The 25,837-nt window shown below is 39.2% G+C and overlaps 3 protein-coding genes across 3 annotated transcripts in view; 2 read left to right on the top strand and 1 right to left on the bottom strand.

The window, feature by feature from the left end:
• Positions 1 to 404: 404 nt before the first annotated feature.
• On the top strand, positions 405 to 1,082 carry LOC124266110 (tigger transposable element-derived protein 6-like). Its single transcript, XM_046700923.1, has one exon. The coding sequence runs from the start codon at positions 405 to 407 to the stop codon at positions 1,080 to 1,082; it is 678 nt and encodes a 225-aa protein (XP_046556879.1).
• Positions 1,083 to 3,557: 2,475 nt separating this feature from the next.
• LOC124266109 lies at positions 3,558 to 5,474 on the bottom strand. Its single transcript, XM_046700922.1, has one exon. The coding sequence runs from the start codon at positions 5,472 to 5,474 to the stop codon at positions 3,558 to 3,560; it is 1,917 nt and encodes a 638-aa protein (XP_046556878.1).
• Positions 5,475 to 10,488: 5,014 nt separating this feature from the next.
• LOC124266108 overlaps positions 10,489 to 25,837 on the top strand; it is a 42,491-nt gene continuing 27,142 nt past the window's right edge. The window contains exons 1-2 of the mRNA XM_046700920.1: positions 10,489 to 10,797; positions 11,473 to 11,563. Coding sequence (XP_046556876.1) covers positions 10,489 to 10,797; positions 11,473 to 11,563 — 400 coding nt within the window. The remainder of the gene's footprint in view (positions 10,798 to 11,472; positions 11,564 to 25,837) is intronic.

The raw sequence follows: 25,837 nt of genomic DNA, 5'->3' as shown, positions 1-25,837 counted from the left end.
TGTGGATGATTTTAATATTTCTTGTCGTGGTTAAAATATGCACACTATTGAACGACAACTGCAGTTGTGTTTAAACAAAATAAATAAATGGTGTCTGGAAAACGGCTTTAAATTTTCTAAATCCAAAACTAATTGTATACATTTCTGCCGTAAATACAAACTGCATAAAGACCCTGAACTATCTCTAAATGACACACCCATCAAAGTTGTTAAGGACGCCAAGTTCTTGGGTTTAATTTTTGACTCGCACTTAACGTTTCTGCCACATATTAAATCCCTTAAAACTAAATGCCTGAAGGCCCTTGATTTGTTGAAAGTTGTTTCCAGTGCAGTGCAACAGATGAGAAACTCAAACCTCTTGTAATCGGTGAAGCTGAGAGACCAGCTGTTTCAATTATGTTAATATGGAGACTCTCCCCGTGACTTGGCGAGACAATCAGAAGGTGTGGATGACCTCACACATATTCAGTGATTGGCTAGATCAAGTCAACAGACAGATGAAGAAAAGAAGGAGGCGTATCCTCTTGTTCATTGACAATGTTCCGTCCCACCCTCAAGACATAGTGCTCAGCAATGTTACTGTAAAATATATTCTGACAAACACAACGTCAGTTCTCCAACGTCTTGACCAGGGAATAATTCGAGCCTTCAAGCATCGATATAGGAAATTTCTGATGAAATCCCTGATATCACGGATCGACACATGCAGCAGTGTGACTGAACTTTCGAAGAACATTAATGTGTTAGACGCTGTGCACTGGATCCACAAGTCTTGGCAGGATACTACAAGTTTGGCAATCTTGAAGTGTTTAAGTGCATGCGGGCTTTCAACGTGTGCACTGGATTCTGTAGAATCGGACAATGAAGAAGATGACATTCCACTGGTTGTGCTTGTTACAAACATGACAAGTAGCGCATGTAAGGTGGAAGAGTTTGTGAATTGTGACTGTGACATTCTGACAGAGGACCCAGAAAGTATCGACTGGGAAGCAGGAATTTTGAAGAAACTGCATAGTGGTAACGAGGACAATGAAGAGTGTGATGAAGAGTGTGGCAATGACAATGAAGAAAGTGATGAGTGAGTTATTATTTAACTTCACATCGGCAATATTTCAGCCATATCGTGACGAGAACATATGCGACATTGAAATGGAATAGATGTATATTATACAATAAACTGTCGACGAAGGACAGTAAAACAACTAGAATATCACAATTACAACTAAAACTAGTGTGGAAAATTAAAACTAATAGCACTATTTGGACAATACAATATAAAAACTGGCTATAGATCGCCAACAATTGAAGGTAGATCACCAAACTAGGGACCATGGGGACAAACAGTACTTTTGCAACCTGCATGGGCCCTAGTTGGATTTATATCACCCCTTCAGCCGCTGGCGATTGGAGTCAAATTTAGCCAAAATTAAAAAGACAAGAATACTACATTTAAAACAGCTGGTAATATTTAAATTTCCTTTGAATGTTTCGGGACTTACGTACCCTCGCAGGAGGACAATAATTTTTCGCTACTTCAACCCCCTTTGAGGGTACAGCCACTAACAATCTCAGGAACTAATCTAAACTACCAATAATAAAATATGTATCTTTTTACAAATCAGTTAACAAGTCTTATTCTTTTAAAAATGCATTAATTAAACGAGAACTTAAATTAATAAAAAGATCCTTCATAGTTTGTGATTTGAAATAGATATCCCTTGTGATGGAATATTCAACACAGTCAAGCAGGATCCTCACCTTTTAATAGGTACTCATGAGTATATCTTGTGTGGCCAATACGACATCCTCGTATGATGACCTCTTTAAATCTGGACTGACAACCCAAGTAAGTGTAACCGATAGTTGGTTTTATTGCATGTAGTTTATTGATACTTACTTGGGTGTCCCAATTCTTTTGCATCAGATCACGGATATAAGATCTTATGGCAGCTTTGTAATCAGAGTATGGGATCAGATTTGTTGAGTGCTGCCTTTTAGCAGCAATATCAGCCATTATATTCCCAGAAATGCCAACGTGGCTGGGTAACCAACAAAAGACGATGTCGCATTGGCCAGTAGCAAGCTCACTATACAATTCAATAATTTCTAATAAAAGTGGATGTTTACAAGAAAGATGTTTAATAGCCTGAAGACACGAAAGAGAATCGGAAAATATTATGTATTGTTTATATTTTTGGTGTTTATTAATATATTTAAGAGCTGTTAATATGACGTTAGCTTCTGCTGTGAAAATAGAGCTGTTATTTGGTAGTCGAGAAGATATTGTTCTGGATCCAATGACAGTGGCACATGCCACCGCGCCACCATCCTTGGACCCATCTGTAAATAAGGATTTGTATGTATTACATTTATTTTTTAATTGATTATATTCTTGTTTATATTATGGGACTCAACACGAGAGCACTGTCTTATCCGAAAACTGTCCCAAGACATATACAGACTGCCGCCTGACATGGAGATAAGATGCAACCCAAGAGAGCAGTGTTCCACTGATACCAATTTGATGCTGTAAAATATCCAGAAGCTTGGAATGATCAACCGTATCAAACGCTGCACTGAGATCTAAAAGAGTCAGCGTTGCCATGTCACCAGAATCCACTAGACACCTGAGATCATTAACAACTCTCAGGAGCAAGGTCTCTGTTGAATGCTGCTGACGATAAGCAGACTGATAGTCATCAAGGATGTCATGGAGGTTGATATGCTTCATCAGTTGTCTGGTAACAGCTTCTCTTGAAGAAAAGTCAAAATGTTTCGGGACTTACGTACCTCACAGAGAAAGGATTTCAGAAAAAATGCATTTGAAGGATTCTCATTAAATTTCTTAATATGTTAGCCAATATTATAGGATTCAAAATATAGGGACCACAAATCTTGAACTCAATCCAGCCTTTATTGCTTATTAATGAGCAAACTTCACAGCTGAATAGGTGCAAGCTTAAACAAACAGAAACACAATAATAAGTAACTGTCGAAAATACTACAAGAAAAAATATTACAGCTTTCCGGATTTTAACATCGAAAATAACTAGTGCACTAAATCTTAGCAATTCTCAAGAAATATTTACTGATATTACTTTAGGCATTTGGATATTGCAATTAGGTTATATTAACAACATTATTAGCATACTTACAAATTTATATGCCCTTGAACCCTACATGAAGTTGAAACATGCAACAAATGCGACTGGCCGTAGCCATGATTGTTTTTAACGAGATAACCGGGACTAACCAAAAAAAAACCTGGACAAAATGCTAAATGAAGCACCTATAAAATGACTTCATAGGCCATGAAAACTAAAAAATAATGCTTGAAATCTAACATTCCGGCCCCTTAAATGTAGGACATTTAACGAACACTAAATTATGCTAAGTCTTGAACACTTGAAATATGTTACTTCACACCCGTCACATTTAGTGTCTATAGAGTTATAGTTCTTGATGTTCACAGTCCTTTAACAGTCCATTCACAGTCTGTCTTCACAGGCAGATTCCAACAAGCACAGTTTGTAGATTGGCCTGGTCAACACGGAATCCTAGGTCTTGACCTCCACAGTTCTCACCAAGCCGTCCCTCCCTGGGTACACCTGAGTGACTCTCGCCAGAGGCCACACATATCTAGGGACATTTTCATTCATGATCAGAACGATGTCTCCGACTTTCAAGTTCACTGTTGATTGGAACCACTTTTGGCGGAGTTGCAGAGTAGGCAGATATTGTTTAAGCCATCTAGACCAGAACTGATCTGAAAGTGACTGGATGTATCTCCAGCGCTTACAGTATCTGTCCTTCAGTGAAAATCTGCCTGGTGGTGCAGACTTTGCTGATCGCAGGAGTAAGATATGATAAGGAGTCAGAGGTTCACTGTCTTTGTGATTGTCAGGATTTACAGTAATAGGTCTACTATTTACTATTGACTCTACTTCGCACAGCAAGGTTGATAGTCCTTCATCCTGTAGACTGTGTTGCTGATATAACAGAGCATTCAGCACTTTCCGAACAGTCCGGATCTGCCTCTCCCAGACGCCACCCACGTGAGATGCTGCTGGGGGGTTGAACATCCAGGTAATTTCCTTCTGAAGCATATGCTCCTGGATCACTTGTTGGTTCCAGTCTCTAATGGCTTCTTTTAACTCCTTTTCGGCTCCCCGAAAGTTAGATCCGTTGTCAGAACGGATTAGCTCTGGAGCCCCTCTACGGGCCTGGAAACGCTTGAAAGCATTAATGAAGGAATCCGTATTCATGCTATCAAGCTTTTCCAATTGGATAGCTCTGGTGTTCAAACAAGTGAATAAACACCCGTATCGCTTCACTTCACTGCGTCCTCGCTTTATCAAGAACGGGCTGAAGCAATCTATCCCTACATGAGAAAAAGGAGGTTTGCCCGGTGTAACTCTGTCTTTAGGAAGATCAGACATTTTCTGAATTGACTGCTTTCCTTGCAGTCTCCTACATTGGACACAGTCTCTTAAAGTTTTCTTGATTGTGCTTCTGGCATTTATTATCCAATACTTTGTCCTCACTTGGGCCAGAACATGTTCTGTACCCGAATGTCCTAATTGTTTATGGCAGTTTCGGATAATGATTGTGACAATTGGATGTCCCTTTGGTAGAATCATAAGATGTTGGGACTTGTCAGGGATAGGTGCGTTTTGTAACCTTCCACCGACACACAGGATACCGTCCTGATCGAGAAATGGCTCAAGTGGATGGATAGGACTTGATTTCTTCACAGGACGAGCATTCATGAGAAACTCCACTTCCACTGGAAATGCTGATCTTTGCACATACTTGATGATTGCCATTTCAGCATGCTTCATTTCAGAGACGCTCAGAGGTTCCAGTGAAAGCTTTGTCTTCTGTTTCCCATTTACTTGTTTCTCATTGACTCTGTCCATGAGACATTTCTTGAGTCTCAAAATCCAGGCTACAGCCTTTTTCAGCCGATACCACGAAGAATAATTCTTCAGGAGTTGATCTGTACATAAGTCAACATTCTTTGACTTAGCGAAGTTCACCTTAGCTTTCTTGATTTCCAGCTGAGCTGTGGATACACTCAATACTGGAGGTTGTTCTGGCCAGGTCTCTTTATTCTGCCATAGGAAGCTTGGTCCTTGAAGCCAACTTTTATGGTTCAGCATAGCAGCGGTATCTAGCCCACGGGAGGCTGCGTCAGCGGGATCTTGAGATGATTCAATATGTCTCCAACATTCTGGTGATGAACCTTCTCGAATGGTAGTGACCCGATTGGCTACAAACACTTCGTACCTTTGGGACTCATTCTTGATGAAATGTAGGACTATCATACTGTCAGTCCAAAATACTGTCCTTTCTATCTTGATGCGCAATTCTCTGCGCAAAGCCTCATCTAATCTTATGGCGAGAACAGCCGCACACAGTTCAAGACGGGGAATCGTAACACTTTTGATTGGAGCCAATCTAGACTTCGACATCAGGAATGAACACCATATTTGTTCTTCGGCATTCTTCATTCGCTGGTATGTCACAGCTGCATATCCTACACTCGAAGCATCTGCAAAGATATGCAATTCAACAGAGAGTGCTTTGTCGAAACCTTCTGGGGTCACACATCTTGGTATTGAAAATCCCTCGATGAGATTCAATTCTGATAACCATTTTGTCCATCTTTCATTGTGCTCTAGCTCTATTACCGCATCCCATCCCTTGCGGAGTCTACATTCATCTTGGAAGATCTGCTTTGCACTCAAGATCAATGGGGTGAGGAATCCCAGAGGATCGTATATCGAAGAGATGACACTTACCAGTCCTCTCTTGGTGAGTGGCTTGGACTTTGGAATGAACTTGAAGTAAAGCTCATCTGTTTCTGTGTCCCACTTAATTCCAAGAGCCTTATCTTGTGGGAGATCACTCGTTCACAGATCCAGATCTTTCAAGTTCTTGGCTCGCTCTTCCATAGCGACATTGCTCAACACTGTTCTGCTATTGCTCAACCATTTGGTGAGTCGGAAGGATCCCCTTTGCAGGAGCTCACACAGATCCTTGATCAATTTGATTCCTTCCTGTTCAGATTGGACTGACTTTAGACAATCGTCAACATAGAAATTGTCCTTCACAGTCTGTATGACATCACTGTCAAAATCGTCAACATTGTCCAAGGCTACCTTCTGCAGTGCGTAGTTAGCGCAGCTTGAACTCCATATTCCTCCAAACAGGTGTGAAGTCATTCTGTAGATCTCCACTTCACCTCCTAATACTTGGTTTTTCCACCACAGAAACCTCAACGAGTCCCGATGATGATCAGCCACCTTCACTCTGTGATACATTGATTCAATGTCACCTGCCAGAGCTATCTTGTGCTGCCTGAATCTCAGAAGCACACCGAGTAAGGAGTTAGTCAGGTCTGGCCCTTGATACACTGCTTTGTTCAAGCTTGCGTCACAGTAGGAAGCTGAACAGTCGAACACTATCCTGAACTTACCAGGCTTCTTGTCACTGAGGACGACATGATGTGGGATATACCATGTGTACCCATTGTCAACGTTCATTTCTTCGTGTGGAACTCTTTCCGAATAGCCCTTCTGCAGCATATCATCAATACCTGCCTTGTAGCCTTGAGACAGTCCTTCGTCTCGCATTAACTTCCTGGTTAATGATTGTAGCCTTGATTCTGCTGCACTGTAGTTGTTCGGCAGTCTTGGTGGGTTTGACTTGAATGGAATTGGCAGTTTATAATGTTTGTCCTCCCTCTCAACTGTAGAGTCCCACAGCTTGATGACTTGTTTGTCTTGAAATGACAGCGCAATGTCATTTGTCATAACTTCACTTAGTTGCCAAAATCTCTCCACTTGTGTTTCAAGATTCTCTTGTACGAAGTTGACAGTGACATGCTTTTGTGAGCCTCTTCGTAGGGGTCCATTTATAGCCCATCCTAGTTTGGTCCTGGTAGCATATGGTTGGTTAGCTTTACCAGTTCTGACCTCTATTAGTACAGTAGGATTGTCTTGTCCGATTAGTATTGTCACCTTTGCTAATGGTCCGTCAAGAATCAGAAAGTCAATCCCCCGAAAATGCTCCCAATCCTCAATGTCTCTCTGTGTGACGACACTTCCTTCCACTAGCGGCATTTGTGGCAGCACAAACACATGTGACATGTCGACAGAATTCTTTCCCTCGACGTCTGTCAGTTTCAAGGAGACAACTTTACTTTGTGATTCACTATTTCTGTCAGTTAGTGTACTCAATGACAACAATGTTCTATTTCCTTTTAGACCCAGAGAATTGGCAAGTTCTTCTGAACAGAAACTATTTGTGCTTCCAGGATCAAGTAAGGCGAAAGTTCTGATATTGTTGTTGTGACCCTTAACACAGACTGGAACTATAGGTAAGGCTATTCTTTTACCTCCGGCCCCATTAGCGCCATACACGGATCCATTCACAAACATGTTCTCGTTCTTAGTCTGTTCGCTTGATGGCAGATGACTTTCTAATTTTGTCGCAGACTTGTTGGATGAAGGTTCACTTGACTTCTCATAAGATCTTGAATGATCATGCAGCAAGTAAGAATGTTTCTTACCTCTCCGCTTGCAACTGGTCACATCACAAAAAGTCTCTCTCTTGCAATCGGGTAATATGTGTCGTGAGGAAAAACAGTTGAAGCATAGCTTATGCTTAATCACGAGCTCCAGCCTCTTTGGAACACTGAGTTTTTGGAAAGCCGGACACTGGAATAACGGATGACTGCCCTGACAGCATTTGCATGATAACTGAACTTGTTTCACACAAGAGTTTTCAGTATCACCTTGATTTGCTTCAGCTAAAAAGTTGGATGATGACTTAAACTTGGATTCACGCCTTTGCGTAGTCTTGCAGTAGAGACATTCACATTAACCCCGAATACTGGATCATCCAACTCCTCAGCCACATTCTCAATGAAATTGGCTAAGTGTTCAATCCCTGGATAAGACCCTGTGTGTCTCAACACACTCACTGCTTCTTTCCGCCAACTATTTTGAATATACACAGGCATCTTGTCAATAATTTTCCTCATTCGGGGTTGATTGTCAATTTCATTCAGGTTGCTCATAGCTGATAATGAAACAACACAACTTCTGATAGAGTCTGCATACTTGCGCATGCTCACACTATCATTAGGCTTCAGGTTGGGTAATCCTGTCACCTTGTCAATCCAAGCTTTAGCAATGATATGATGATTGCCGAATCGCTCGAGCAGGAGTTGTCTTGCCCGTGTATATCCTTGATCTGGGTTCATTATCAGGCAACATTCCACAACCTCTCTTGCAGGTCCGTCACAATACTGCACAAGATGATTTAACTTCGCACTTTCACTGATGGTTGTATGACCAATGCTATTGTCAAAAGATCTGATGAAAGTCCAGTATTTGAGCGGATTACCATCAAATGTCATAATTTCCACCTTGGGCAATTGCAGAGCATCATAAGTGTCAACACGAACTTGAGGAGTCTCATTAACCTTGCTTTGACCCATCCATGGCGGTGCATTGGGATTAAATTGATTGACAGGTTTCTTGTCAGGAATTTTCCTGTTCTGCACATCCTGAGGAGTATTGTCCTTATTTTCATGATGTACAGACTTTTGTACCCCACTTATTTCTTCTATGGCCTTTATTTCAGCATCTGCGATGGCAAGTTCTGTTTCAATGTTGTGCTTTTCTTCATCCATTTCAATTTGTAACCTTTTCAGCTTTAATTCTTGAGATTTCCTCAAAGCTTGTTGCTTTACTTGTAGAGCTGCCTTCTTAGCTGCTATCTTAGATTTTGTAGAACTTGTGCTGCTTCCCACCTGACTGGCTGAGTCACCCGGGTTTACCGCATCTTGACGTCGTGCTTCAACCTCTACTTTCACCTTATATAGTCTATCAAAGATTTGCGATTTGTAGAATTCGAGCTTCTCACCTTCCTCTACAGTAGTGCATTCTTGAATCCGTCTCACTTTCCAGATAAGATTTCATAAGTTTTTTCAACAGACTTCAGTGAATCTTCAATAACACTCATGTCAGAGTTTTTGTCTGCTAGGAGGTCATTTAGTTTATTTACTGTCTTTGTAAATGCAGCTTGCAAACCTGCCCTTTCCTTATTCAATTGAAGAACTCGCTCTGAATTCACCTCATCTTGATTCATAGTCACATTAGGCTCCGTATATGCCCTCAGCCAACTGTAAATTTCACTGGGTTCTTTATTCATATTGTCTTACTTGAATTAACTTGAACCATAAATTTCTTGCACTTTTATATAGGATTCAAAATATAGGGACCACAAATCTTGAACTCAATCCAGCCTTTATTGCTTATTTATGAGCAAACTTCACAGCTGAATAGGTGCAAGCTTAAACAAACAGAAACACAATAATAAGTAACTGTCGAAAATACTACAAGAAAAAATATTACAGCTTTCCGGATTTTAACATCGAAAATAACTAGTGCACTAAATCTTAGAAATTCTCAAGAAATATTTACTGATATTACTTTAGGCAATTGGATATTGCATTTAGGTTATATTAACAACATTATTAGCATACTTACAAATTTATATGCCCTTGAACCCTACATAAAGTTGAAACATGCAACACATGCGACTGGCCGTAGCCATGATTGTTTTTGACGAGATAACCGGGACTAACCAAAAAAAAACCTGGACAAAATGCTAAATGAAGCACCTATAAAGTGACTTCATAGGCCATGAAAACTAAAAAATAATGCTTGAAATCTAACAAATATAATCTCTAATGCCCAGGAATTATTACGACTTTCACCTTATCACAATAGTTTGAGATGAATGTTCAAATCTGCAGTATGAACTCAGTCGCCAGCGTATATCTCTCCTCTTTACAGCGGGAAGCGACGTATGTTTATCTAATTATTGATTAATATACATACGCCACTGTCACTGAAGTGATACCTGACGTGTTTCAGAATAAATTCTTATACCATTATCAAGGAAGATTTCACTTCACTTCAGCACAGAACAGACATCTAGACATATACTATTACACATGTAACATGGATTAAATAAGACAACATGCATCAAAGTTATTCACAACAAGAACAATGGATATTAGCAAATAAGTCTGGGAGACAAAGCTGGTCTTCTGTTGACTTTAGATGTAGTGTGAGCTGAGAGGCAATAAGTCGCTCCTCTATCTTTCCATAAAAGAATCCGAGAAAAATCAGCAATAGTCCCGAAGGCATATGGTTCAAGAATAGGCTTTCCAGATCCTTCTACTTTGTAATCAGCGCCACTGAAGAAGTCAATATGGTTGCATAATGCTGCATAATCATCACACGAGGGGCAGCAAGTTGAGACAAAGCCATGCATAGTTAATGCAAACTGTATGTAAGGAGATGTATAAAATCGATATTCTGCCGCACAGGATGTAAACACATGGGATGCATGGAGCTACAGCAACACAAAACTAGCGTCGCTGTTATCAAACTGCAGCGCATTAAGATGGTCCCGTATATTCTGTGTTTCATTGTAAGTTTCATTTGTCCAGTTCAGCTGTTTTGCTTCAATGAAGCATCAATCACAGAAGATGACCGTTATCTGGAAAACAACTTATTTGGCATCATTAAGGGAAGGGTGTCTGCTGCACGTGAGTGTGCCGTGGAATGCTATGCCCATCTTGGCTGTTCCTCATTTGGATTCGAACCTAATCTGCGCACCTGTCACCTTCACAAGAAAGACAGTTCATCAGCACCAACCGATCTGGTGACGAAACCACCGTGGAAACACAGCGATATTTCACACTGGCCGAAGGTATGTCTCCCCATGTATGAATGTGCTTTATATTGCCAATACGTCTATGAACGTGGATCCAGAGGGGCAGCGTGTGTGTGTGAAAATATACTGATTATGTTGTCGTATGAGAAAGTCATTACCCAATGACAAAGTGACATGTTTAGGGGAGGGATACACTCGTCTTTACCCGGAAACAAGGTGCCACGACTATATGATTGTGATACACAAGTAAAAGCTGCAAACCCCTTTCCACACCATAAGATTATTTTGCTAAATATGATGATAGTATTCGTGAAAGATGATCGTATTCTGCCTCATCGGTGGCCCCGTCATTAACACATACAATGGCTAGCCAATCGTCCATATGATGCAAAAACGGAAACGTATGGTACAAGTCAGAATTAGTAACTGCCTCTGACATCCATTTGTCACCGATGATTATGATACTCATAAGTGCACATTGGACCAAGCATATGGCTGAACGGTCATGCTTATGGAAACGGTTTGGTGGTTTTATGACAAGTTGTTATTCAACCACTACCTATCAATGCCTGATGTTCCTGGCTAACGATGGATATTTGTGCCCGATATATTTGCATTCATTTTTATATATGACTTCTTTTTTTTCATGAGTAATTTCCAATTAACACTGGGAATGTATATAATTGCTGAAAATATTTTGTTTATTTTAAGGAACTCGTTGGCCCCTGCGCAGATCACACGTGTCCGTCAGGGAGGCGATGCAGTGTGCATCGTGTGACTAAATCCCCGCTGTGTTTAGAAGGTAGGACTTTGTTCTGTATGTTCATATGGACTCTATTATATTCTGAGAAAGTGTATTTTTTCGCTATTGAATTGGTATGTTTTATACCTAAACTTTGATACTCAAAATACTATTTTACTTTCCTTTGATGAGATACATTTAATTAAAGTCGGCTTGTTCTCATCGCAATAGTGCAGATGCGATTGAAAATTCTAATTCACTCACTCGTATAAACGTTACACCATAGCTGTCGATAGACCTAAGAGAAACATGAAAATTGTAGCATCGGCGTCAAGTGAGACGTCAGTTTCCAATCACAATGAGAATCCGTATCCCCTACTGGAATTTATCCTCGTGAACTATACCGATTCTGAAAGTCTTCTTTATGAATCGTGTAATGTAGTCTCCTGGCCCTAATAATATCGGCTAGTGCGATGGGGTAGCCCAGAGGCTAAATAGCTGCCTCGTCGCGCCGAAGACCGAGGTGCGATTCCCAACATAGGTAAAATGCGTAAAGCCTCTTCGTGGTGTCATCCGTAGTGATATTGCTGGAATATTACTCAAAAAGGCGTAAAACCTTACTCACTCACTCACTCACTCACTCGACCGTGCGTGACTCTCCGAGCTGGGCAGCAAGCCTGTTACGACGTAAATTGTAATAAAAACGCAAATTGTAATACTTGCAGCAAATTGTAATAAACTTGACGTAAATTGTAATAAAAACGTAAATTGTAATAAAAATTGACGTAAATTGTAATACGCAAATTGTAATAAAAATTGACGTAAATTGTAATAATTTTCGTTGCGGTAAAATGTAATAAATGTTTACGTAAATTGTAATAACAGTTTTAATCACTCGTAAATTCGCGGGTGTTTGTTTTTCGGTGCATTTCATACATCAAATAAGCTTGTTAGGGCGATAACTCGAGAAAAAAATGATGGATTTTGTTCAAATTTGGTACCAAGGTATATTGGCGAGATTCACCGACACAAGTGAAATGGAGTGACCTTGAGATAATTTTCAAGGTCACAGCAAAAATCTGAGGGTTTTGCCAATATAAAGATTATTAGCGCGATAACCCAAGAATGAATTGACAAATCTTAGCTAAATGACGAAAATGATATTCGTCCTGATATATAATCGATATAAACTGTCCTCTGTATCATGTCTTTTCGCAAATATCTTTTGAGGTTTTGATATGTATACATATATAAAAGGGGGGTGGGGTAGGGGTGGGTTTCAAACGGGTATATCTAACACACTTGCATGCATGTAGAGTCGGAGAGGTGGGTGGGTTTTCTAATGGGTATAACTACGAGGGACGTTCAAATAGTAGTCAGCCTCACCTAGAATATGATACAAATGCAGCTGTTTTTATGTTTTATTTTTCTACATATTATCTGTCAGCCTCAAGCAAATTGGTTTTGCTATGTTGCAGCCTCACGATCCCCATTTTGTGAGACTTTGTATCTTGGCTTGGTACTCCCAAAAAACATAAAATCTGCAATAAAATGCATCACAAACTTCAGGAAACAAAATATGCGATGTTTGAGATTGGTAGAAGTCGGCTAGAATCAAACTTAGATATTAAATTGCACAAAAAAGCAATTTCGAAACTACAATCGCTTCTTCAAATGACTACCCATTCTGTTTATTGAAAGAACTCGAGAAGGAAATGAAGGATTTTGTTCAAATTTGGTACCAAGGTTTATTGACTGGAGATTTGAGATTTACCGACACCACTTGAATTTAGTGTTTTGCACATGTCTAACTTTTTAGTGCGAAAATACAAGACAGAATTAATATGTTTTGCTTAAAGGTAGTACCAACATGCGTTGGGAGTATCGTCTAACGCCAGTCGAATTCAGTGACTTTCGGATTATTTTCAAGGTCACAGCGAGTATTCTTGCGATATCTCCAAACCTAATGGATGGAATTTGTTCACATGTTGTATCAAGGCATCAGATGACAGTTTCGGTAACGTTTACATAATTTTCAGGGTCAGACAGAGGATAATTGCGACATTCAGATATCGACATGTGGCGGGGGGTAATAGCTATATGTTTGTGACAAACGCTTTGTCATTACTAATTTACTAATTTTTGTTAGCATATGGTTTCTATAATTTCATGTTAATTCTACCAGCTGTGAAATAATTCGTGACACGTCTTAAAAAAGCCAGAGATTATTTGGGTAATTTTTGAAAATTAAAGTTAATTGTTTTTCATTATGGAGTTATTTTCGATGTTGACGCGAGGACATATTTTACGAGCAATAGCTTTCAATAATTTAATGTTATTTCTATTACATTTTGAAGTTCTTCATAGCATATCCCAAAATAACAGGATATTGTTTGTTTACGCTTGCACGTTTCTTTTTCTTCATTTTCGAATTATTTTCAATGTTGACGCAATGACATATTTGAAGTTAATTTAATGTTTTAATCATATGTGATTTATTATGATTTATGTTTCGATCATACATTCATATATTGCGTTGTCATAGTTTAACCTGGTTCGTATTATTTTCTTCATCATATTACTACATATTATTGTATTTTTATGAGAGGGAATTTTAAGTTACATTTGCTAAGGATATCATAAATCGCTGGCGCCTGGTTATTCCTTGCCACATAGCTGTGATAGAGTCGGTAGAGAGGCTAGTGTTGAGGGGTTGTTGGAGGTTGTCAATTCTGTGGCGTAGTGCTTGAAGGGCTTCTTCCCGAGGTACATTGGTGAATAGGTCCACAACGGATCCATACGGATCAATACATCCACTACAACTCCAACCACCCCCCTAAAGTCAAGACCGGCGTCATCTCTACATTGACCAGAAGAGCCAAAAACATCTGCTCAACAAACCTACAAGAAGAAATTGAACACCTAAGGAAAGTCTTTGTAGAACGCAACCACTACCCACCTGAAATAGTCAACAGAACCATCGAAGCAACGCTTTCACCTCCTGCCAAAAGATCTAAACCAGAATCAGCCCCCATCAAGATATCCATTCCCTACATAGGTAAACCATCACATCAAATCAGCCGACTCCTGAAACAACAGGCAGGCATAGACACAACCTTCTCAGCGTCCTCCAGCCTCAACAACCTCCTCCATGCCAACGGAAGAAAACAACCCACCGTCAACAACAACAACCCGAAATGTGTTATTTATAAAATAAACTGTGATTGTGGACAAAGCTACATAGGTGAAACATCCCGACCCATCAACACCCGAGTCAAAGAACATCGCACCTCTGTTGCTAACTCCGACACCAAATCAGCTATCTCTGACCACATCAAAGCAAACCCCAATCATCAAATAGAGTGGTCCGACTTCACCATTCTCGCCAACAACCAAACGGACTTCACTAAACGCAAGCTCACCGAAGCCATTCACATCAAACGCCATAAGCCCACCATCAACCGTGACCAAGGATACTTCATTCCATCAGCTTATGATCCACTCCTCCACCAAGCCCAATCTATTGTATAAACATCGCACCTATTGTATAAACATCTCCTTCATTGTACCAATCCTGTATTTATACATCTCTGGCTTCCATTGACTATCCTTTGTGTACTCACTTGCTTCATCAGCTTACTGCTTTACCAATTATGGCAATTATGTTGTTTCCTTTGTCAATTACAATGTATGTAGTTTCTTTGTTATACACAGTATAAATATGCAGCTCCTCCACTTCATGTATCACTCTTGCTTGACAACGGTACAAGAATCTGTATCGAAACGTCGCACTCACGAAATAAAGAAGTTGTTATCCATAAAAACTTGTTCCATATTGTACGTCTTAACTTCTAAAATGCCACTCAAACAAGTTAATGCTTATAACATACGAGGGCAAACATATCGGGGATAATTTGTTTTCATGCAATATGCACCGGGTAAAATATCCCTTTGTCATGGTGACATGACATCATGAACAATGTTAAGACGTCACGTTGCTTCCAAGAAGCCGCCTTCTAAATACAACGATGACGGAGAGCCTGCATTTGTTGGAAAGTAGATTATCGCGTAATTTCCGCAATTAAAGACTTCGGTAATAAATAGAAAATTATATTCGTGACCATAATATGCTAGGTTAACGACCTAAATATCGGCATATCCCTTCTCTGGTTTCGAAAATACCAAGATTTAGGCAGTTGCGTTGTAAACTGATATTTATCTTCTATTAAGTCGGCTATATTCAAACCATGAGAAATGTCGTCAAATAATGTCTGATGACAGTTACCAACAAATAGTGTCCATATATTTTAGATATCTATAACAATAAAGCACAACCTCACTACTTTTTATGATAAATGACAAAGGATGAATCAACCACATTAAAAGGTGTTCAGGCTTGAAGGACGAAGCTCATTAAAATCTATTGCCAGCTCCCTTTTAGAGACTGATAAAAGGTTCGAAAATTTGGGTCATAAATGCATGAAAGTTTTTATTGTTGTTCATACCCGTTAGGCCTCCCGCCTCTACATGTAGTTGAGATATAACCGTTAGAACCACCACCACCCCCCTCTGTCTTAAAGTATGCTAGATATAACCGTTAGAACACACCACACCACTTTTCTGCCCATTTATTCAATTGGGCTAAATCATAGTTGAGAGTTTCTTCTATGGATTTTACATACTTTCCCGCAACGACGATTGATGTGTCATCGGCCAACATTATTGTGATATTTTGTAAATTTCCAGGTAAATCATTGATATATACAAGGAACACAAATTAACCAAGGGCAGATCCTTGAGGAACCCCTGCAGTAACATTTAGTTTTTCATAATGTTCCATTAACAGAGACACACACTCGTCTATCAGGGCCCGGTTGTTCAAAACTCGGTTATCTTTAAACCAGCCGTTAAGTACATTTAACCGAGTGTTACCTAATAACAGAGGGTTATCTTGTTGTTCAAAACTCTGTTAACTTTTAACAGGCTGTTAACGTGACGTTAAGTTAACACACCTAAGGACCGCCGCTAACATAACTCGCAAATGGCGTTTATGGCTAACACTGCTTTCATGACGCCAGTTCAGCAAAGAAAGGATAGGGTGTATCGTGGACTTGACTTCGATATTGGAAATTATTCTGACGAAGAGTTACATACGAAACTGTAACTATGCACATCATAGGAACTAAAATACATGTTGTACAAGTACATGATGCCTACGTTTAATCTTTTAACACTTGTGGAAAGGTTTATATATGCTTTACTACACTAAATGTGTGAATTTCTTCTGTAAATATTATTCAAACAAACACTTTCAAAGAATATAACACGTACACCCTATACCCACGTATGATATGATATTGAACAAGGCTACATGTAGATAATTAAATTAGTTTCATGAAAAAATATCCGAACGATTATATTATGATACTGAAAGTGTAATCGGCGGGATGTGGTGATTGTATATTCTACCGACCTTCACCTCAGAGAAATTGCCAAATACACTCCCATTTTAAGATAGAGAACAAGCCAGAAATGCCGATTATTACCGTTGTCGTTCTGCGTGATTTTGCGTCAGTCATGGCGTCACGCAGCACAGAAACTTGACAGTTTCGTGTAACTAAATCACATTCCTGTATTGTATCTATTTTTAATTTCTTATTTCTTGCTACTATGCTCTTTCCATGCAAATGGGTGTCTGAAAATTTGAGAAAATGCTACACAGTATAACGTCTGAAATTTTCTTTGTTTACATTTCAAACAGGTGTTGTCTTTCGAGCACAGCAGTTGTTTCCACCCCCAATATCTTTCGTTTCACTTTATCTAGACACTGGGTATTGGTGCCAAAAAAACCAGTTTTAATTAGATTCTAAAATGTATTAGGAATTCAGTAGGACTGGGACGAGTAGGAAACAATGGAATTTAGTACCCGCATGTACGTACCCGAATCGGAATCGAGTACCCGGAAATGTAAGAAATACATTCGGGTCAACTTTCTGAATATTCAATCACGATTTGACAGAGATTATTGTAGAAAAACTTGAACATTAAAACTGACCTCAAGCTATTTAATTTACGTCTGTTTAACCAATATAGAGAGTAACACCATTACTTACATTCCTCGTTATAACAACGAACGTTTTGTTCCTGCTGCTACTGTAACTTAACTATTCACTGCTCATGCACAGATAAATTACAGTAATTAAAACTATGCTCCATTAATCGGACAATACCAATGATGTAAAAACCCGTGAATTTCCGGGTTAGAATATGGATCTTCAGTAACCCATGCTTGTCGTAAGAGGCGACTAACGGGATCGGGTGGTCAGACTCGCTGACTTGGTTGACATATGTCATCGGTTCCCAATTGCGCACATCGATGCTCATGTTGTTGATCACTTGATTGTCTGGTCCAGACTCGATTATTTACAGACCGCCAACATATAGCTGGAATATTGCTGAGTGCGGCGTAAAACTAAACTCACTCACTCACTCACTCAATGATGTACATGTGTGTTACGTCAAAAAATGAAAAAGACAAGCTATTGTCTGCCTTTGTCATTACAGAGCTCTCTCCCTTTCCGGAAACTCGATTCCTAGATATAGGACTCGATTCCAGCTGTACCCGACCCGAATTCGAGTACCCGAGTACCCGTCCCAGCCTTAGAATGCAGTGATTCATTTGTCGTCGCTGAATATGAAATACAAGTGATGTAATTGGCGTTTCAATACCGGCCTTCGCGAAACTTGATTTTGTAAACACTATCCAATAGGGCACAAAGTGCACATGGGCGTTCGTGTGAGTGTATTTATGAAAACATCTGAACACGATTCCAGGCTTATCGGCAACGTTTCAGAATTATTAGTGATTTTATTAAAAACTGATATCATTGTTAATTAATATGCTATTTTTGAAAGTCTATACTCCAAGTAATTATCCGATGTCCGTCTGGCATCCCTTCCCATAGATCGATTTTAATTATATTTTTACTAATCATTTCAGTGAGTGAGTGATATGCAGGCCTACTTCGTAGTCACTTTGATTAAATGTTACACATGTATTTGAATATCGAAACCTTTTTGTCACAGCGAACACAACACTATCTCTTGTCATATTACACGATAATATTTGGAATTTTTAACTTATTTTATAACAATATCTGAATGCTAATGTTATACATCGATGGGTTCATATAAGGAATACTATGGCACAATAGTATTTCTCTGCCGAATCGTTGCAGCGTTCTATAATACACTTATGAAATATAATACATGTTTTCCGTCCTTGAAGTCATTAACAAGAATTATGCATTTCCTGCAGTCACTTGAGAATTGAACTAAATGAAGGTTCATCTGATTAATGAGTATCGAGGAAATTATGTTCATCTATAAATTAGACGCAGCTTCATGTTTTTCAAGACATCTTTCCGGAATATGCGTCTGTGGAGGCGTTCAGATAATGACGATATTGCACAGTATTATTCATGAGATTCTTGACAAAAGTAAGGTCGGAGAATAGATGGATTTTATTCAGCAGTGTTGGCCCTGGGGCCTATAGTACGATTACAGTTTGATTACTTGCACGTGGTGCTAGTAACATATTAAGTTTCTATTGGTATTGAATGCATATTTCAGATAAAAGCTATGGTATTAATTACCCAACATCTATATTGTTTGATGTTAAAAGATTTGGCAATGTGTGTTCATACATTACAATTTTTGACAGACTTGGCAAATAATTAATAAATGATATTGATAGCATCTTCACGACTTGGCCATACAGTCATGACAATTTTAAGGAGTGAAAAGTGAGCGATAGGTCTTGTGGGAATTCAAAGATTCATTAAGACTGTAGCCGTCTAAGCGTAACTCTGTGTGTAATATTTATAATTTTCTATCCACGGACAACATGCTTCTAATATTAATATTATTTTCATGGATTCATCATATTTTATCTATAGCTGTGCTATAGTTTTTCATTAAAATGTCTTTTCTGTTGCTGGAATTGAAGTAAGTCCCACACAGAGCTGGGATCATATGTCTTTGAAATATAAATTATGCAAACGGCTGGAACCTTTTGTTCCAATACAAAATGTTCGTAACGCTACGACATTCGCATGCCTATGATAAACTATTGAGTTGGCCTCAACCATTGACTGGATAACATTCTCTTCGTCAGCAGAGAAATTTCGACTTCTCAATTTCCTTGGGGTGCAGGCGACATTTTGCGTTTCCATTTTTGGTAAACCGGAAGTAAACGGAACTATGGGATATATGGAAGCTAACCAGTGACGTTAACCACACTGTTAAACTTTGATGGCGACGGTAGCTAACGGCATGACTAACCATGTTTTGAACAACGCATATTTAACGTTCGGTTACCTAACGGCCGGTTAAGGATTTATCCGGCCGTTAGGAGTTAACCGGCGGTTAAGATAACCGAGTATTGAACAACCGGGCCCAGATAGATAGTTAGTTCACCAACTAAGTACGTTTCCACGAACACCATCATTTTCTAATTTGTGCAATAAACCTTTATGCCATGCCCTGTAAAAAGCTTTTGAAATATCACAAAACAGCATACAGTAAAGGTGGTGATTATCGAGGACTGAGCATATATTATGATAAATGTCTATGATGAGATGTAGTAGAATGACTAGCAATAAAACCTGACTGGAATTTACTTAAAATGTTATGTTCATGGAAGTGGTCGTGCACATGCTTTACCATTATTCTTTCAAGGATTTTCCAAAGGATAGGTATTAAACTAATAGGTCTGTAATTAGTTTGGAGGGATGCATTTCCTTCTTTCAAAATAGGAGTAACATTACCCGTTTTCCACAATGTAGGAAATACAGTCACTCAGTGATATATTATACAACAAACAAAGAGGTTCAGCTATAGATGTACAAGTTCGTTTTAACACTCTCATGTTAATGCCATCAGGTCCACTAGATTTGTTTGCTGGTAAGGTCTTATCAGATACCTCCTTTTCAGTTACAATGACAGTTGTTATACTGTTAACACAGCGATGGCTAACAGGTGGCAAAGTCTTGCCGCCATCAGTAACATTTGAAACAGATACAAAATATTCATTTAATGTTTGAGCTTTATCCAAATCTGTAAAAACTGAAGGTATCCCAGAATCATCAGTGACAAGAAGGGGAGTGGGTCCCGATGAAGTAGTAACCACCTGATTGAGTAGACTGAAGTGATAAATAGTTATCAAAAATAGATTAAAAGTTTCCCTTGGCTATTCTTTTCAGATTATTTACTTTATTCCTTTGCTTTTTGTATTTAAATAGCTCAGAAGTATTCAGAGATCGAAATGCTTTTTTCCTTAGACGTTCTCATTTCTTTTAAGTATGTTACGAGGGGCGTTGCAAAAGTAGTCAAACTAACTATATTCTCGATGTCCAATGTTTGAAAAAAGCTTCCATTTTATTTTGAAGGAATCATTAGCAAAGTCATATCCAAAATTTCATGTGGGTAATGTGGTTAACGAGATATTAGTCATCACAACATTGGGGTATTATGTTTCTTGCAAATTTGCAGAAAATGGAAAACAATATCCCATTTGGTATCTAGTAATAGTAATAGTCCGCTTATATGGCGCTCACATCCAGGCACATTGCCTGCTCACGGCGCTACGTACATTACTATCCCCGATCATAGGACACTATCGTAGTTTCCGATACTTTTTCAACTCCCTGGGGACTGTACAGCCATGCTGCCTGTTAGGCGCAATGAACTAAACACTCACATTGCCAGCACATACTCACGGGTACCCATTTTACAGCTGGGTCAACTGAGACAGTGTAGATCTAAGTATCTTGTCAAAGGATACTACGCAAATGTGCCCATCTTGGGAACCGAACCTCGGTGCCTCCTCGAAACAGGGCCTTCAGCGTGATAGGCAGACGCCTTACAACTGCACTATTGCGCTATCTCTTGGATAATGGTATACCCTCAGATAGTATCATATAAAATATGTTCAGCATAGTATTGGATGACTTCCCGTCATCATCAACATTCAAAGGTTTGGATTGCTGGATTTACATTTAGACGGGGACTGTTTTTTAGGACACCCTCATTTTAAATTTTCAAAAACATTGTGTCCAGATATACAACATATTGAGAGCTGACACTTGTGTGACCATTCAGTATTTAGTTTGAACCCTTGACACCATGTAGGAATAAGTGAAAACTTTAGGATGAGTTATATCCTTATGATGATGTCAACTGAAAGGGGGTGGGTAGTATCTCCAAAACAAGCCCTTTCAGTAAACATGAAGGTGGAGTCACTTAAACAAGCGATTATAGTTTAAAATTGCTTTTTTGTGCAGTTTAATATCTAAGTTTGACTTTAACCAACATACAACATGTTTTTTGCATATTTTGTTTCAATTGGTGTAGGGGGATTCCCGCCAATACACCTTGTTATAAAATTGGATCAAAATCTATTAATTCTTTTCTAAGTTCGCGGCTACCAAGCATGGCATGTGAAAAACTGTCACACCTTCGCTGTGACCTTTAAAATGACCTCAAGGTCACTAAATTCAAGTGGTGTCGGTAAATCTCGTCAATAAACCTTGGTACCAAATTTGAACAAAATCCTTCATTTCTTTCTCGAGTTCTTTCAGTAAACAGAAGGGGGAGTCATTTGAACAAGCGATTGTAGTTTCAAATTGCCCTTTTGTGCAGTTTAATATCTAAGTTTGATTCTAGCCGACCTCTACCAATCTCAAACATACAAAAATGTTTCTTGCATATATATTTTGTTTCCTGAAGTTTAATTTGTGATGCATTTCATTGCTAGTCAGCTAGGCTATTCCATTTGTCCGAACCACAACATACGGGGACAGATCATTTAGCAGACCGGACGCTGTACTCTGGAATTGATTACCTGAAAATGTCAGAAAATCGGAAAATATCAACATTTCGGATCTTGTCGCAAAATCATCCTCTTCAAACGAGCATTCGACTAAGCGCACATGAGCAGGACCCTGGATATGTAACGCTATACAAATGTCTAATTTGATTTGATTTGATTTGATATACCCGTTAGAAAACCCACCCCACCCCACCCCACTTTATATTTATACAAATCAAAACCTCAAAAGATATTTGCGAAAAGACATGATGCAGAGGGCAGTTTATATCTATTATATATCAGGACGAATATCATTTTCGTCATTTCTTTCTTGGGTTATCGCGCTAACAATCTTTATATTGGCAAAACCCTCAGATTTTTGCTGTGACCTTGAAAATTATCTCAAGGTCACTCCATTTCACTTGTGTCGGTGAATCTCGCCAATATACCTTGGTACCAAATTTGAACAAAATCCATCATTTCTTTCTCGAGTTATCGCCCTAACAAGCTTATTTGATGTATAAAATGCAACGAAAAACAAACACCCGCGTATTTACGAGTGATTAAAACTGTTATTACAATTTACGTAAACATTTATTACATTTTACCGCAACGAAAATTATTACAATTTACGTCAATTTTTATTACAATTTGCGTATTACAATTTACGTCAATTTTTATTACAATTTACGTTTTTATTACAATTTACGTCAAGTTTATTACAATTTGCTGCAAGTATTACAATTTGCGTTTTTATTACAATTTACGTCGTAACAAAGCCACCCTACCATAACGGTGTAGAACAGTGCTGATCGCTGTGTTTGTGCACCACCCTTTGGGGCACATTTGACGGCTATACTTAAAGAAGGGTATTGGTGAACAGTGCAACGATTTAAAGTGTAAATATACTTACATTGTTTTATTATATTTGGTTTACGTATTCGTCTGCTGAAAACTGATTAAAACAGGACACATATTTGTAAGTCTTTTTTCTTTCTCAGTATACATTGTCGATGAGTAGTTAACAAGCTACAAGCAGATGGAGATGGACCTCCTAAGTGTATCTCTTGCGATGAGGTGTTCACCATGAAGTATATGCCCTTTGACAAATGCAAAAGTGTGCTTTTCAAATGCAAGGGATTCACATTATCAAGACATCTTTTAAATATCTACTCAGGAGAAATTGGACTGTATAATGAATTGTATTATGTTTGTGTATGGCAAATTGTCAAAAATAATACTGTCAGAATACTGAAGAAATATTTTAAGAAACTCTTTTAAAAATTGTACTTGAAATGGATTGGTGTCGCTATGCGGTTGAGGTAATTCCGATACGACCTAACTAACTTACAACTCACTCACTCACTCGTTATAAAAGACGTTAAGGATTACTCGGCTCTGTCATATGGTCATTCTAATTCTGTCATGCCATACAGTTGAAGAATCGAGTGCTTCTTAATTGAATAAAAGAGTATGTTTTGTATCAAACTCTGACAGAAAGGAAACATAAATCATCGGATACGTTGCGATCTGTAGTTCATTTTCCTAGGGGAACCGGCAAAGAACTGGAAATATGAGTTCCGTATTTTTCTGTACACAGTAAGCACATTGTTTCCCCAAACAATGCGGCTGTGTAGAGTCTGTTGCTGCATACTACACACCTACAATGCAGCTGTGTAGAGCGAGTTGCTGAATACTACACACCTACAGTGCAGCTGTGGATAGAGTGTTCCTGCATAATACACACCTACAATGCAGCTGTGGATAGTGTTGCTGCATCATACACACCTACAATGCAGCTGTGTAGAGTGTTGCTGCATAATACACACCTACAATGCAGCTGTGTAGAGTTGTTGCTGCATTATACACACCTACAATGCAGCTGTGTAGAGGTTGTTGCTGCATTATACACACCTACAATGCAGCTGTGTAGAGTCTGTTGCTGCATTATAAACACCTACAATGCAGCTGTGTAGAGGTTGTTGCTGCATTATACACACCTACAATGCAGCTGTGTAGAGGTTGTTGCTGCATAATACACACCTACAATGCAGCTGTGTAGAGAGTGTTGCTGCATAATACACACCTACAATGCAGCTGTGTAGAATGTTGCTGCATAATACACACCTACAATGCAGCTGTGTAGAGTATGTTGCTGCATAATACACACCTACAATGCAGCTGTGTAGAGGTTGTTGCTGCATAATACACACCTACAATGCAGCTGTGTAGAGGTTGTTGCTGCATAATACACACCTACAATGCAGCTGTGTAGAGTCTGTTGCTGCATTATACACACCTACAATGCAGCTGTGTAGAGCGTGTTGCTGCATAATACACACCTACAATGCAGCTGTGTAGAGTGTTGCTGCATAATACACACCTACAATGCAGCTGTGTAGAGTCTGTTGCTGCATAATACACACCTACAATGCAGCTGTGTAGAGTCTGTTGCTGCATAATACACACCTACAATGCAGCTGTGTAGAGTCTGTTGCTGCATAATAAACACCTACAATGCAGCTGTGTAGAGGTTGTTGCTGCATAATACACACCTACAATGCAGCTGTGTAGAGTGTTGCTGCATAATACACACCTACAATGCAGCTGTGGATAGTGTTGCTGCATAATAATACATACACATCTACAATGCAGCTGTGTAGAGGTGTTGCTGCATAATACACACCTACAGTGCAGCTGTGGAGTAGTGTTGCTGCATAATACACACCTACAGTGCAGCTGTGTAGAACGTTGCTGCATAATACACACCTACAGTGCAGCTGTGTAGAGTGTTGCTGCATAATACACACCTACAGTGCAGCTGTGTAGAGTGTTGCTGCATAATACACACCTACAGTGCAGCTGTGTAGAGTGTTGCTGCATAATACACACCTACAGTGCAGCTGTGTAGAGTCTGTTGCTGCATAATACACACCTACAGTGCAGCTGTGTAGAGGTTGTTGCTGCATAATACACACCTACAATGCAGCTGTGTAGAGTCTGTTGCTGCATAATACACACCTACAGTGCAGCTGTGTAGAGTGTTGCTGCATAATACACACCTACAGTGCAGCTGTGTAGAGAGTGTTGCTGCATAATACACACCTACAATGCAGCTGTGTAGAGTGTTGCTGCATAATACACACCTACAGTGCAGCTGTGTAGAGTCTGTTGCTGCATAATACACACCTACATGCAGCTGTGTAGAGTTGTTGCTGCATAATACACACCTACAATGCAGCTGTGTAGAGTGTTGCTGCATAATACACACCTACAATGCAGCTGTGTAGAGTGTTGCTGCATAATACACACCTACAGTGCAGCTGTGTAGAGTGTTGCTGCATAATACACACCTACAATGCAGCTGTGTAGAGGTTGTTGCTGCATAATACACACCTACAATGCAGCTGTGTAGAGTCTGTTGCTGCATAATACACACCTACAATGCAGCTGTGTAGAGTTGT

The sequence above is a fragment of the Haliotis rubra genome, unplaced genomic scaffold (assembly GCF_003918875.1).
Source record: "Haliotis rubra isolate DU_JTF1 unplaced genomic scaffold, ASM391887v1 Scf123, whole genome shotgun sequence".
NCBI classification, from domain to species: domain Eukaryota; kingdom Metazoa; phylum Mollusca; class Gastropoda; order Lepetellida; family Haliotidae; genus Haliotis; species Haliotis rubra.
The sequence above is the reverse complement of the archived record's forward strand: the minus strand, read 5'-3'. Positions and strand labels throughout refer to the sequence as shown.

Bases quoted from the DNA above. Each gene is read 5' to 3' on its own strand.
- LOC124266110 (XM_046700923.1), top strand. From the start codon at position 405: ATGGAGACTCTCCCCGTGACTTGGCGAGACAATCAGAAGGTGTGGATG.
- LOC124266109 (XM_046700922.1), bottom strand. From the start codon at position 5,474: ATGTCGAAGTCTAGATTGGCTCCAATCAAAAGTGTTACGATTCCCCGT.